The following is a 15,345-nucleotide window of genomic DNA, read 5'->3' as shown; positions in this document are numbered from 1 at the left end:
GCCTGCACCTGCTAATCTTTTTCTATTTATTATCCTAGTTCATTGTATGGATAGCAAAGAATGCCAGATTACTCCTTCTGCACATTTATGTCAACTTGTGTTGAGAAGTAAATCAACATTAAATGTCACAGATTCTGTTGTGAAGGTTTGTCCTTTAGAATAGGCTATGATCAAATGTATTTAAAATAATTTTTCTTAAAAAGTAATTTATTAAATTTTGCAGATGTATGTCAAGGATTGGGAGTAACTAAGTATACAGAATTTAGAAGGGCCATATCTTAATCTTTTATTTCTACTTCCAGTTAGACTGCTTCCTCTCTCTTCCATTTACTGTTGATAAATATCCAATAATAATGTCAATTTTCCTAGTTTAACAAACACCAAAGGCCCTAATGAGGAGCCATTAGGTGAATTAGGTAAATCAACAACCCATTAAGGAGAAGCATTAAGTCAGAAAAGAGAGTCTATTAATTTTCTTATAGCTCTTGTACATTATGCATTTGCCAAATTCATTATCCCAGTGGACACTAGGCAGATCTCCAGTCCTGAATAAGAATTGGAGCTTTCATTCTGGGGTTCTGCTGTCACTTGTCTAATACTTTTATCACAAATTGTTGAATCATTAATGGAGAATAAAGGTTGTAACATCCAAATTATGGGAAAAATGTAAACTAATTTGTCTGAAAATGTAAAGTCTTAACACAAGTTGATGCTAGTGAAAAAAGTCAAAGACAAATGGTTAAAAGGATGATTACATTCAAAGCAGAATTTATTTCTAAATGTGTGTTTTGAGAGTATAGTCCCCTGGCAGAGCAATATCTGCCTGCTATAATGCCTAACTTTTCTTCCATAAGTTGGGCACCCCAGAAAAAGGTTTCAAAAATCCATTTAATGATTTTCTTTTTTTAGACTGTAAGGACAAACAGGAGGAAATCAGATATGCTTTCCAGAAATATGCTTTGCAAATCGCTGTACTGGAAACTATCTGGTCTGTGACTTGAGGGATTTGAGTACTGGCTTTCTAATGAGGATAAACCTGAGCTCAGTAAGACTTGTGGCTAGACCATGTTCTCATGTCTTTTTCTATTAAGAATCGGAATGTTAACTACAATTTTCTGGCCAGATTCCAGCTTGGTTAATTGCATGCTGTCTCTCTAAATTCGCTTTGCTTGGGATGTTCTTCATTTTGGATTGCATTACTCTTATTGTCATGTTTCCCCCAAGAGGTGGGTACATGATATTGTAAAATGAGCCAGAATATAATTTGTTAAACTAATAAGAGTACTTTGGGGATGAAGGGTTAAATGTAAGTAGTGTGTTTTTCACAATTTCCCCCCAATGAGGCCTATTTGTACAGTAATTAATGTGGAATAGCATTAGTGAAACATGGAATTGAGCCAAATCACCATGACAAGAGTGGCAATAACACAGAAACAAATAATTTCAATAAATTCTACTAAAAATAACCATTCAAACAAATCCCCAGAGCCTCCCTTTTCTTGTTTGTTTATGATCTGAAGCTGACACATTAATCACTAATTATTACAAGTTAGTACAATATTCAATGTGAAATTTATTTTATTCTATATGAACATACAAAACCTAGTAACCTTTCCCATCATCTTTGTACTTAGCACACCACAGAGCTCAATTATTTGCATAGTGGTTCTCATTAAGGTAAGATTTGTTAAATGAATGAAGATAGGGGATTAAAGAAGGAAGGGAATTAGCATTTACTGATTTCCTAAGATTTAGCAATCTTTAGAATAAGCATGTTACTTGCACTATCTCATTTAATCCTCACAATTGCCCCCATTTCACAGATGAAAATAAAGAGTCTCCTAGAGCTAAATGACTTCTCTAAGATCAAACAGCTTTGATTTTCAAAGCCAGCTACATTGTATAATAAAGTCCCAGCCCTTTTGTTCCTCAGTATCTTGCAGCCCACCACGTTGTGTCTGGTGTTATGGGCCTTAATTTGAGGAGGCAAGACTGAAAACCTCAGACACTGTGAAAGTCATATTGATCTCTACAGACAAGGTTAACAACTGTTGTGTGGAATTTTTCATTGTTATTCTTTCTCTCATTACTCCAATTCAAATCTGTCACTATGGCTGTTTTAGAATTGTCGTAACTATTGCCAAATAATTACACACTTGTCATAAAATATACCATAAATTGAATCTTTATGAATCATAGTACAAAGTGGTTCAAATGCTTAATGAATCCAGAAAATAATGAGAAAAAAAAAAAAAGAAGACTCTTTGAACTCCCTAAAATTTGCTCACTGTGGTTGAATCTATTGTGTTGACTAGAGAAAATGCACTTCAGCCCTCCTGCACCTGGACTGTGTTTATAGCCAAGTTATCAGTTTTTTAACTGGTATTAAATTACCTAGAAATTGAATGTGTGCAAAATGCCTCATGAAAGAAATCACTCTCTTCCTATTTTGTTTTTTTCTTTATAAGCATGAAAGTCTATACCTTTAAAGACCATTGAACCAGGTGTAGAAAATATATATTTCTATATGATAATAGCTATAGCATGGTGACAGGCTTAGAAAACACAATGATATGTAATGCTATAGGTCAGTCCATTTCTGGTCACTCAGTCACACATCTCACTTGAATCCAGAAACTTTTATACCAGTATATTTTGTTTCCAGCCAGACAGTGGCTAATTTATGTCTCTGCCAACAATGCCATTTTAATTAATTTTATTCATCTTATTTCTCTTTCCTCTGCTCCTCATATCTCATCTGTTTGCATTGCCTAGATTTTAATTAAAAAACCTCTCCTCTCTAAGGAGCAATCTGAAGTGGCAAAAATAATCACTTAAAATATTACAGTCATTAAAAAATTGGCTGTGGTGGAAGCCATGCATTTTCAATTTTCCTACAGATGATGTTTTAGCTTCCTTTTAAAGTGCACTTTGTATCTGAATTGTCTGCCACCAGCCAGCTTGGCTATCAAAAATGGTCTTCCAGCTGGGTGGGCTGAGTGACAACTCCTTAATGGAGGAAATGGATGGCTCTCTGCTCATGTGGAGGGGAAGGCACACCAGGCAGATTTCATTCCATCTGCCACCAGCTCTCTGCAAGCTGGCATTGCCCAAATGCCCAGTATACTCACTCCAACTAAAAGAATATCGTCAAAAATAAATTGTAAGGCTACAGATACCTGAAAGAATCATCAGGGCCATTAGACCCCAGGGAGATAATATTAAGAGGTGCCTCAGTGTTCATCTTTGATGAAACCCTAATTAAACTATGGTGGAGGTGATTGCAAGTACTTTTTTTACAAGTACAGAGGTGAAATCATTAACATTTTCAGCAGAGTATAGAGAGCAACCTTAGGAAAATGCTATCCTGAATTGTGGCCAAAGACTTGTTATATTGAGGAATTTGCACTGATGTTTCCTGTTGATGTTTTTCTGAATGGCAAATCCATGTCACTTAGTTACAGTGTGTTCTGCTTTTCAAGTAAAGGAAATCCATGTAACAGCAAAGTAGAGAAATATTTTTGATTGATAGATGGAAACAAATAAGGATGATATATTAGGGATTTTTAAAAATTGGAGCTTTCCTAGTACTTAGAAGTATAAAGTATGTGTCATTGGTCAATGCTAAAATAATGAAGTAAAAGTAATATTTAATGTCATTATATAATTAGGAGGGCTAAGGATAGAAAGCAATGGCAACCCACTCCAGTACTCTTGCCTGGAAAATCCCATGGATGGAGGAGCCTGGTGGGCTGCAGTCCATGGCGTCATGAAGAGTCAGACACGACTGAGCAACTTCACTTTCACTTTTCGCTTTCATGCATTGGAGAAGGTAATGGCAACCCACTCCAGTGTTCTTGCCTGGAGAATCCCAGGGACGGGCGAGCCTGGTGGGCTGCCGTCTATGGGGTCGCACAGAGTTGGACACGACTGAAGTGACTTAGCAGCAGCAGCAGCAAGGATAGAAAGAAATATATAGAACCATCTGCATAATTTATATCTTTATTTTACTCAAAATAAATTCTTAATTATTTGATATTCACCATAAATTATTCAAAAGTTGAGACTCAGAAAGTCACATGTTATTTGTAATCATTTGTTCAAGAAAACCTGCTATATTTTTACCATACGCAATATAAAATTGTCCTAAATTCCAAAGTATTCTTGTTTTTATTGTATCAAGAGCTCATATATCTCACAGAGTTAGAAATATAACTTTTATGAAGTTGTTTAGATTTTAATTGTCATTGCATGTAAATGACATGAATTTGAATAGATGTAAAGCAAAAACAACTGGGTATTAAAATCACTGAGTAATTTGCTAAAATTCTTTTCATTCTTTAAATTCACATTTTGTTTGGATTTTTAACATAAACACATGTATGTTATACAATGAAAGTTCATCTGTAAGAAAAGTGGCAGCAGATTCCTTGCATCATTAAGTTTTCCTAAGGGAAACGTTTCGTAATCTGCCAACATTTGGAGAGCTTTAAAGTTCTAATTCATGATTCAGTATATTCTGAAAATTAATGAATGATTGTAATATTTTACCATGTTGTATTGTGCAGTGTATTCTTTTACATTTTATTACAGGTTTTAAGTTGTTCTGAAGAATTTTAATGCCTTACAGTGAGAAACACAGTTCAAAATAGATTTAAATGTTCTATTTCTCTATAACCTAGTGCTATGGGTATATACTGCTAAGGGAATATAATAGCTTATTTTTGGAAAATAGCATATTCAGAAATAAAATAATAATTATTTTGTAGCACTTAGAGATTTCCAAAAAACCACTTCCACATATAATATAATTTGTGCTTCTTACAGTGTCTCTAGGATATAGACATTAGTGGCCCCAGTCTACAGCCTAAGAAACTGAGGCCTAGATGGGTTAAATGAGTTGTGCAGAACCATGTAGCCATTCAGTAGAGATAATGCATCAGAACATGCCTTCTTTTTTTTAATTTATTGATTTTTTAATTGAAGGATAACTGCTTTACAGAATTTTGTTCTTTAAACATCAACACAGAACATGCCTTCTGATTCTGATCCCCAAACTCCTTGAGGGTGGACAGTAACTGAGTTTTCATTCCGTGTCAAGAATGCTTTAATTTCTAGTATTTGGTTTTTTTTTTTTTTTTTAAATAACCTTAATCTCCTCAGCGCAATTAATTGAATTGGGTTCAAGGGGGATGTTCAAGCACCTCTACCCATACAGGGTATAAAGGTATATGGACAGCTAGTTTTTTCTTCCAGCTTTATTGAGGTATTGATATATAACATTATAGAAGTTTAAGGTGTACAGCATAATTATTTGACTACATACCTCATGAAATGATCATCACAGTGAGTTTAGTGAATACCCATAATCTCACAGAGATACAAAATTAAGAAATATAAAAAATATATTTTTGATAGCTAATTTATGACAGTTATATTAGCACAAATGGTCTACTAAACCACCAAATGTGTTTGGTAACAGCCAAATAACTAACAAAAAGATCCTTTAAAATATACCTCTATTTTTTAAAAATACCTACTTATTTTAAGTTTGTGAAATGAGTTTAACAATATGGTATTCAGTTTCATAATGATGTTTCTTTACATAAAATTTCCATCTCAACTAAATTAGGAGAAGGCAGTGGCACCCCACTCCAGTACTCTTGCCTGGAAAATCCCATGGATGGAGGAGCCTGATAGGCTGTGATCCATGGGGTCGCTAAGAATCGGACACGACTGAGCGACTTTCCTTTCACTTTTCACTTTCATGCATTGGAGAAGGAAATGGCAACCCTCTCCAGTGTTCTTGCCTGGAGAATCCCAGGAACGGGGGAGCCTGGTGGGCTGCCATCTGTGGGGTTGCACAGAGTCGGACAGGACTGAAGCAACTTAGTAGCAGCAGCAGCAGCAACTAAATTAAAATGATGCATCAAAAGTGTTAATAAATAAATCTTGAAAGTGTAGCAAAGCATAATTATGTGTAACACAGAGTCTTCAAATATTAGCAAACAGTTCTGAGGTAAACAGAATCAAAATGGAAATAATTAAATTGGCGTTTAGTCAGAAGTGACCAAGATTTTATATTAAGCAAATCACTCTTTTCATTACACAAATATATTCTTCTAAATTGTAACATGAGATTATTCCATTTTCTTGTGTATAGATGTTTCATGGTTGCCTCTTACTTGGACAATGACCTAATATCATTTGCACCAGAGTAAAAATCATATTAATTCCAAATGAATATAGACCACAATGAGTCGGACACAAATAAGTGACTGAGCTGAACTGAACTGCAGTTGCTCAGGATTCCAGAATGAGAAGATAATTGTAAAAACCACTCTTTAGAGCTTGGTGGCTTTATTATTAGGAAGGTAATCTTTGTTATTCTAGTTGGCATTCCATTATCTTTATAGAGTACATACTAGTCGAGGATCTTTGGGTTTGTCATTACTTGACAGTTTCATTTTACTGTTAAATAAACTAAATCCTAGTTTTGATCAATGTGTGTGGATTAAGGATTGCATATAAGGAGCACAGTGTAGCATCCATGAATAATGTGTACTCATTGTGGTGTGAAGATCTTCAAGCAGATGAAGCCTGCCACACAGTATAGCATTATCTAACCTGGGGGCGTCCCTGGTGGCTCAGATGGTAAAAAATATACCTGCAATATGGGAGACCTGGGTTTGATCCCTGAATTAGGAAGATCCCCTGGAGAAGGGAATGGCTACCCACTTCTTGCCTGGAGAATTCCATGGACAGAGGAACCTGTGGGCTATAGTCCAGGGGATTGCAAAGAATCAGATAGAACTGATCAACTAACACTTTCACTTTCAAGCTGATGATAAGCACAGTGTGTATGCCTTATGTCTTAGTGCTATGAAATGACTCCCCCAAAATCATATGCTCCAACTCTCCTGAAACTCTGGAAACTTCTGGAAGCTTTTTTACTCTTTCATTGTAGTAGTCTGATTTCCCTCCCCATTGATTTTATCTGCCACAATCAGTTTAATTGTCGTAAAATAATTCTTTGCACATACTACTGCTCTGTTTTAGAACATCACCACTGATGGAATATAGCAGTGATCTCAGAATATCATTTAAGATCCTCTACAGTCAGGCTCCAATCTAATTCTCAAAATTATGCCTACTTATCACCTGTCATTCATTCATATTTGTCATCCAACTTGGATTTTTATCCATCCTTTAAAGCCAATTGAAGACCTGCTCTTCCATGAAGCCTGCTTATTTAGACCTGCCCTGGACACAGTGACTGACTGCTACCTTTCACTCATTAGCACTTTCCATATACTGCCTTTGATACATCTCAACTTGGCTACAATCTTTTTAGAGCAAAGATTAGATTATTATTATAATCAATTATAAACCTCTTCCCTCCACTGACTTCCTGATGCTTCCTAACTTGTGAGTTTTCCATAAAAATTAGTTAATTACCTGAAAGACATAACCATATCATAATTTATTCATTTATTAAATTATTCAACAAATATTTTTTAATTACTGCCATATGCCAAGCATTATGGAATATAGGAATATGATCCTTGCCCTACAGAACCAACAGTCACAGGATCTAACTGAAATCCTCTCACCAATTATTTTTCTTCATTTCTATTTTATTTTAAGAGTATATAAAACTTGAAAGAATGTTTGATCTTTTATTTATTGGCATGTCTCTATGTGTGACATTACCAGAAAATGATGAATGCAAAAACTTATCATATTTTTAAAAGCTAAGTACTCAGTTTACCCAGCTCTATAGTTGGATCTTGCCTTTGATTCTTCACTTGAAGCTGGAAAAAAAGTATATTAAAAAAAAGCATCACAAGAAATTATTTTTCTTTTTTTGTGATGATGTGTATTTTATTTTTTTTTAATTTAAATTTATTTATTTTTCTGTAAGCCTGAGGGTCTTCTAGAGAATGACAAAGTTTGTTGTTTACAGGCTCATCGGGGACATCATGTACTTCCTAGATCTGGTCAGAAACTTTTGCTCAAAAGCTGGCTGAGAGTATACCATCATATCACGGATTACTTTGACCTTTTCTGTATTCCATGTTTTGATTAGCAAGCTATTCTGCTCATATCCCATTTAGAGACAAATTGTGAAAGGTTTGAATGGCAAGCCAGAAATATATGGAATATTGAAAAGGTCAGTGTGATTTAAGTCCATAACCACAGTATTGAAAATATATGACAAGTCATTATCACACTTAATTCCTACAACAAGGACTGTGGTAAAGATGGGAAATTATTTCAATTAAAATATTCTTGTTTCACACTGAAGGCTGAGGTGGCAAAGCTCAAATGGTCTCTTGACTCTCTTTTTGTGATAACTTAATAAGTTAGAAAAAAATTGTAACTGAATTAAATAAGACCAAAAAAAAGAAAAAGAGGTAACAAGCTCTTTTGATTTCAGAATCCATCATAGAGGGAATAATATAGTGACTTTTCTAAAAACTCTAATTATACATGAATAAGACAGATACAGCCACAAAACCAATTCAATGGACACCCCACGCTCTCTTTTTATCTACAGCATAGCTGTCAGTCAGATGGGAACTCCATTTATTTCCATGGAAACGAAGGCAGTGAGTTCAATTTTGCCACCACCCGGGATGTAGATCTTTCTACAGAGGATATTCAAGAGCAGTGGTCAGAAGAATTTGAGAGCCAGCCTACAGGGTAAGTAATTGTTATCTCCCATGCTGTGTATAGCACTTACATTTATTCCACTGGATATATTTTAAATGCATATTGTTAACTAGCAAAAGCATACTTAAGTCAATACTGGAGAGTCATATCATGGACAAGCCAAAGGGGTACACTTATCTTAAACATTCTTTATTAAGCAGTCAATTATTTTATGCATACTAAAAATTTGTGATTGCAAATATCTTTAAACTTCAGTTGAATACTTACTTCTCATCTTTGTTTATGCAGCTTTTACCAGGAAAAGTTTTGTTTTTGTTTTTTGCAATGTGTATAGCATATAAAATCTTTCCACTACTTTTATATTGAGACTTTCAGTTGTCTCCCCGGGATCTGAGATTTATATAGATGCTGTTACTGATTTTTAGTGGAATATGGTTTTGATCTATAACAAATTAGTTGTTTGGGGGGTAAAATTTACCATTTAGAGATTTTTTTTTTTTATATATATGGAATTTAGAAAGATGGTAACAATAACCCTGTGTACGAGACAGCAGAAGAGACACTGATGTATAGAACAGTCTTATGGACTCTGTGGGAGAGGGAGAGGGTGGGAAGATTTGGGAGAATGGCATTGAAACATGTAAAATATCATGTATGAAATGAGTTGCCAGTCCAGGTTCGATGCACGATACTGGATGCTTGGGGCTGGTGCACTGGGACGACCATTTAGAGATTTTTAAAGGAAGGAGACGAGCCTGACATTGAAACAATGAAGATGGTTTGGTGGTAGTATTTTCTTGCTTTTCTGAACTGTGTGCCTTCTTCTGGGTCCAGTGTCCCTAAGATATTTCTGTTAATTGAATGGTACTTTCAGAAGTGCAAATTGAGAAAAATTAACAGCTTCAGAGAATCAAAATTCATAAGATAAGTGTGTGTTGGAATTCTAGAAATTTTCTGGTTCTCACCTGGCCTTTTTCTTTCTTTTTTTCAATAATATGCACTTGTAACCAGGTTCTTACTGTTTAGTGCATGTTTTCTGAAACCATGATGAAGGTGAATGAAATTAACATAAAATATAGTTTCATAATGATTATGAAATAGCAATGACTTAACTGTTAACTATCAGAAACTTTTCAAGAATACAACATTTGAGGTATTTACATATCTCTGATCTCAACAAATTCAATCAAAACTGGATGGGACCTAAGTGCCTGAGGGACCAGAGGGCCACCATGGACTTCTTGGGTTCCCCACTTCCTATGCATTGCCCAGAAACTGCATTTGGACCCGATAAGAGGGAAATCTGACTGGCAGCCTGAGCTGTGCTGCTTGACTTTCTGCTGCCACATCAGGATCTCTCACTGTTGCAAGCGAGATTTCTACTAGTACACGCAGCCCTGCTCTTCCTGCCTCAGGGAAATCTAGCCTGTGAGAAGCCTCTGAAGAAAACTGAGGGACTAGCCTTGAGGGACAACCCCCCCCCCAGGGGGTACCATTGACCTCTCCAAGCCTAGCAGTAATGCTCAGACCCTTAAGTCCACAAAGTCCTTCTCTTCCGAGGTTTTTGTCACGCTTGAAGTTCCAGTCCAGTATGGCTCTGGTGTCTACTTGAGGGACCAGCAACCATTGTTTATCTTTCTTGTGTCCAGGATCTCCCCAGGAGGCTGGCTGCTTTCCTTACACAAACAGGGCTCATTCTACTCCCCTCATAGACCATGATGGGATCTAGAACTTTGACCATGCACCCAAGTCTTCTTTACCCACTTTCTGGAGATAAAAGACCCATCACCAGCATATCAGCTCTTTCTATAAAAGACCAATTCAGATCCCTTTCCTGACAATGGAACTTACTGCCTATGAGAGGGTCCCAAATTTTCAAGCACCAAAGACTCATTGACCTCCACTCCTTCAACTCTCCAAGTTTGTACTATCCATGCAGCAGTGACAGGTTATTCTTTTTCAATGAGACCTATACCCCTGGGAACTCAGGTGATGTCCCAGTGATATCCAGATACCCAGCCTCCTTCCTACTAAAGCAGAGAGAAAAACACAAGTCTCCAGTGGTAACATGCTGACATGCAAACCCTTTCCTGTTTAGTTAACTGGCTAGCTAGTTGGCTATGTATCTCTTTCCTCAAAGTTCTAATGTCCTCTTATTCTTTGGGGAAGAGATAAAATTTATTTTTACCTATGGCCTTTATATCCACATATTTCCTCTCCCAGAATGTCCTCTTTTATTATTAAAAGTCGTCTATAGAAGAACAAAAGAATGCTTTACTATATCGACTAATGGTCCACACAGCTCTCCAGTACTAACATTAGTGGAGACTTAGTTCAAACACACGGAAAAACCCTTTAGGAATTAAGCTTAGAAAGGAACAGATTTTATATTAAAAGAAACGAAACATACTTTAGAAAATTAATGTACTAATCCAGAAAAATAACTGGCAAAAACATATTCCAGTGAACAGATCAGACATTTTGTTATCTCAGAGCACTAATGATATGAGAATTTGTGGTTAAAAGAAAACTTTCATCTCCCAAAGCAAACCAAAAGAAATAAAAGTATTTATGCTTGAAAAAAGAGCTAAAGTCAACACAGACACAGGAATATCAGACCAAATTCCATTCACTTAGTGACTCACATGGTTTCTTTGGCCAATTCTCAGTGCTAAGATATATCAGGTTTTGGTCACAGTTAAGAGGCTGGTACTTTCAAGCCATGACATTGTCAGCATATTTCTGTTCCAATAACATAGAATAATGTGCTTGACAAAAGCACCTGTGTCACTGTAATTGGAACACAATTAACTCACCTAAATTCTGAAAGCAGCTTAATTATTCTAGCAACCACACCTTAGCTTTGTTGCAGCTTTTCCCCTAGGATATCAGACCACACTGCCCTCTCTCAGAACTACTTCATTTATACCCTTATCTGGTGAACCAGTTATCCATGTTGCCCTTATATTATAAAAAAAAAGATATAAAAGGATAATGAGAGAATCTAGTACTTTCTTTGTTTTGGGATGGTGATAAATTGCTGATTTAATCTGTAATGTTGTATGTGAATGTGTATATGTGTGTATACCTTCTCCATACCTACTCACTCCCAAATGCTGCTTTATTGATCTAGGAGAGAATGCTGTTGTAGTTAATTCTTAATCAAAACTCCAGTGAAGATATCCTGTCACAATCAAATTAATGTGAAGCATTTTTACCTAGGGTAAGAACTGACAAAGAAAAACAGATTAGGATCTTGGTAGTGAAATTCTTGATGTGTTTTTTGAGCCAGATTTACTGAATATTTGTCTCATTCTTCCCCTCAACCATCACCACCCACACAGACAATTTATCATCATAAGCTCACTGCTGAAACAGACATAAAACATAGGTGTTAAATTCCCACAGTATTCAAGAGTGACCAATTGAATTGATTGAATTCTGACACTTTGAGGTCACTTTTTTTTAACACACAAAAAAATAAATTATTAATATGGATATAATATTTTCATCTCTTTTAATTATGTTTTTTCTCCCATAAGAATTATGAAAGAGAAAAAAGAATATGCAGTCCTCTCTAATAATATCTTCAAAACATTTCACATGAATTCAGGCAAGAAAAAGTATCCACAGTCATTATGACTTTTTTTGGAATCCAGTTTCCAAATATTCCTGTTTCCTTACCATTTGAATGAAACTATTTGATCTCAGATCACAAAGATGCAAAAATTGTTTGCCTTTCACATCACAAAGCTGTATGTAGATAGGTTTATTTTAAGTGGGATTTTAAAGTTTATTTTCTTTTTCCTAGAGAAGATCCATCTGTTACTTCAGCAAGATAGAAACTTTAATAGATAAACTGATAATTTATGTGAGCCTTTGTGAACTTTGGCTTAGCCTTATAAACACATCATTTAATTAGCAACTACAGTATCTCACCTAGCCGAAGCTGTCTTCAGGTGGGAGGGGACTTTGTAGAGAAACACATTGCTAGAATATGGAATTTGTATACTTGTCATACATGTTTTTAACTACTCAGAGAACTTTTCAAAATACCTGTTTTATTGCTTTCACTGAAGTATTCATATTAGAGAACCTCCACAATGTAATGAATGTTAAGCTGTGTTTTGAAGTGTAATTAATTTACAGTGTTGTGTTAGGTTCACGTATATAGCAACATGATTCAGATATATACATACATAGATAGATATATCATATATATGTTCTATATATATGATATATATGTATATATATTCTTTTTTCAGATTCTTTTCCATTATAGGATTATTATAAGATATTGAATATAGTTCCCTGTACTATACAGTGGGACCTCACTGTTTATTCTATATATAATAGTTTGTATCTGCTAATCTCAAACTCCTGATTTATCCCTTCCTGCCTTTCTTCTTTGGTAATCATGGGTTTGTTATCTATGTCTGTGAGTCTATTTCTGTTTTGTAAATAAGTTCATTTGTATCACTTTTTTATATTATACATGTGTCAGTCGTGTCCGACTCTTTGTGACCCCGTGAACTGTAGCCCACCAGGCTCCTCCATCCATGGGATTCTTCAGGCAAGAATACTGGAGCGGGTTGCCATTTCCTTCTCCAGGGGATCTTCCTGATGCAGGGGTTGAACCCGGGTCTCCCACATTGCAGGCAGATGCTTTAACCTCTGAGCCACCAGGGAAGCCCATATTATACATGTAAAGAATATCATATGATACTTGTCTTTCTCTGTCTGACTTACTTCACTTAGTATAATAATCTCTAGATCCAGGTCCATCCATATTACTGCAAATGGCATTTCTTTTTTTTTTATGGCTGAGTAATTGAATATCAGACTATTGAATCAAGAGAGCATACTCTAGTCTTCCACAACTGCCCCAAATCCTTGGAAGTTATAGAAAATGAGCAAATGAATCTGTAATGACACTCTGAAAGAAAAAAGTGTGCCCTAATTAAGCCAGGAATTAGGAAGTGTTACAAAAAATGAGAAAAAAAAAACTGATCTGATTAAAGGAGAAACCAATAACTTAAAATACATATTTAATGAGGCACTAAAAAAGGTATAGGTACTGAATGAACACAGGAATCAGATGGGGCTCTGACGTCCTGCCGTGGAGATTGCCAAGTAGGTGAGTCTCTCACTGCATTCAACTTCTGTGCGGGCAGTTCTCCGCTTAGGAACAAGCAGTGAATGTGAACACTTGGAATGGAGAAGCAGGGCAATGCCAGGTGACTGGAAACCTCAAGGATCCCCATGGTACTCCCCACCCAAGAGCACATTGGCTCTCATTGATGGACATTTTTTACACCAAAACTAAGGGTGAATAGTGGATACAAATCTTAGCAAATGATCTGGAATCATCAAATCTGAGGAAAATCCACTGCATAAGAATAATTAATCAAACTAGACAGCTAAGAACTGAGAAAATAGAAGTATCAGAGTAAACAAATGGAGATTTTATTATTATAGTTAATGTCCTCAAAGAGATAAGAAAGCATACTGTATTTGTTAAAACAGTTTTATGAAGAAAAAATAGAGATGTGAAAAATGAAGATATATGATTGTTGAAACAAATTTAGTGGATTTTTCCCCTGAATATGAGCATAGGCATAGGTAAAGAACAAATTAGTGAGCTGGAAATTTGAGTTTTGAAGTGTTTCCAAAACTTAGGATTATTGTATAGTGTATATACTATACTGTAAAGTATAGGGGGAAGAATAGCATTTCTAACATTAGAAATAATAGGAATTCCTAAAGGAGGAAGGGCCAGAGGGAATATGTGGAATGAAATATTAAAAAAAAAAAAATAGAGGAAAGGTTCCCAAAACTTAGAAGAAAAAAGAGACATAGTTCCTATGAATGAAAATGTTTAGCAAGATGGATGGGAAAATACCCGGTCCTAGACCATAAGGGAGAAACTTTAGAACACAGTTGAAAGTGAAAATCTTAAATCTTTAGATGAGTTTCATTGTGCTTTCCTTGGTAACACAAAGCATAAGTTTTAAAAAATGAAGCCATTATCTTCATGTTCTGAGAGAGGATTATTTGGAACTTAACATTCTCCTCCAGACAAATATGATTCAAGTATTGGAGAAAAATAAAAAGCTTTGCAGACACAAAGGTTCAGAAAGTTTACTACTCCTGAACACTCTCTGAAAGAATTACTGGAAGATGTACCCATAGAAGTTAATCCAAGAGAAATATGATAGAGTCAAGAAAGAGTAGTGAGCAAGGAAAAAAGGAAAGCTTGTAGTTCAGACTGAAAAAAAATTGATTATTAAAATATTTAAATCAAAGTTTGTAGTTAAAGCCCAGATGACCTCAATATGAAAGGTACAAAGGGAAACTGACAAGAAGAGAAAAAGGAATTAAAATACTGCCAACGTTCTTTACTTGCCTGGAGTGAGAATATAGGTCTTGGGTAACTCTTAATGTTAGTAGAAAGCTTTAAGGGTAAATAGATGTGTTAAAGAAATTATGTTAGCTATATATAGGCTACATAACTTCTAAAGCATTAGCTTAACAGAATAAAAAGAACTTAGTCCACAAATGCCAGGAAAGTGACAGAAAAATAAACAAAAAACAGAGTAAATAGAAAACAGAAAACAGTTTGGCATGAACCAATCTAAGATCCCCTGGAGAGGAGAATGGCTACCCACT

The 15,345-nt window shown here is 35.5% G+C and overlaps 1 protein-coding gene across 1 annotated transcript in view; it reads left to right on the top strand.

Moving 5' to 3' along the window:
- Positions 1-15,345, top strand: part of RELN (reelin) — a 553,128-nt gene that overhangs the window by 317,096 nt on the left and 220,687 nt on the right. The window contains exon 11 of the mRNA XM_006053468.4: positions 8,561-8,706. Within this exon, the coding sequence (XP_006053530.3) occupies positions 8,561-8,706 (146 nt within the window). The remainder of the gene's footprint in view (positions 1-8,560; positions 8,707-15,345) is intronic.

This window comes from Bubalus bubalis, chromosome 8 (assembly GCF_019923935.1).
Source record: "Bubalus bubalis isolate 160015118507 breed Murrah chromosome 8, NDDB_SH_1, whole genome shotgun sequence".
Lineage (NCBI taxonomy): Eukaryota > Metazoa > Chordata > Mammalia > Artiodactyla > Bovidae > Bubalus > Bubalus bubalis.
Note: the sequence above shows the minus strand (reverse complement) of the source record. Positions and strands in the feature narration are given on the sequence as shown.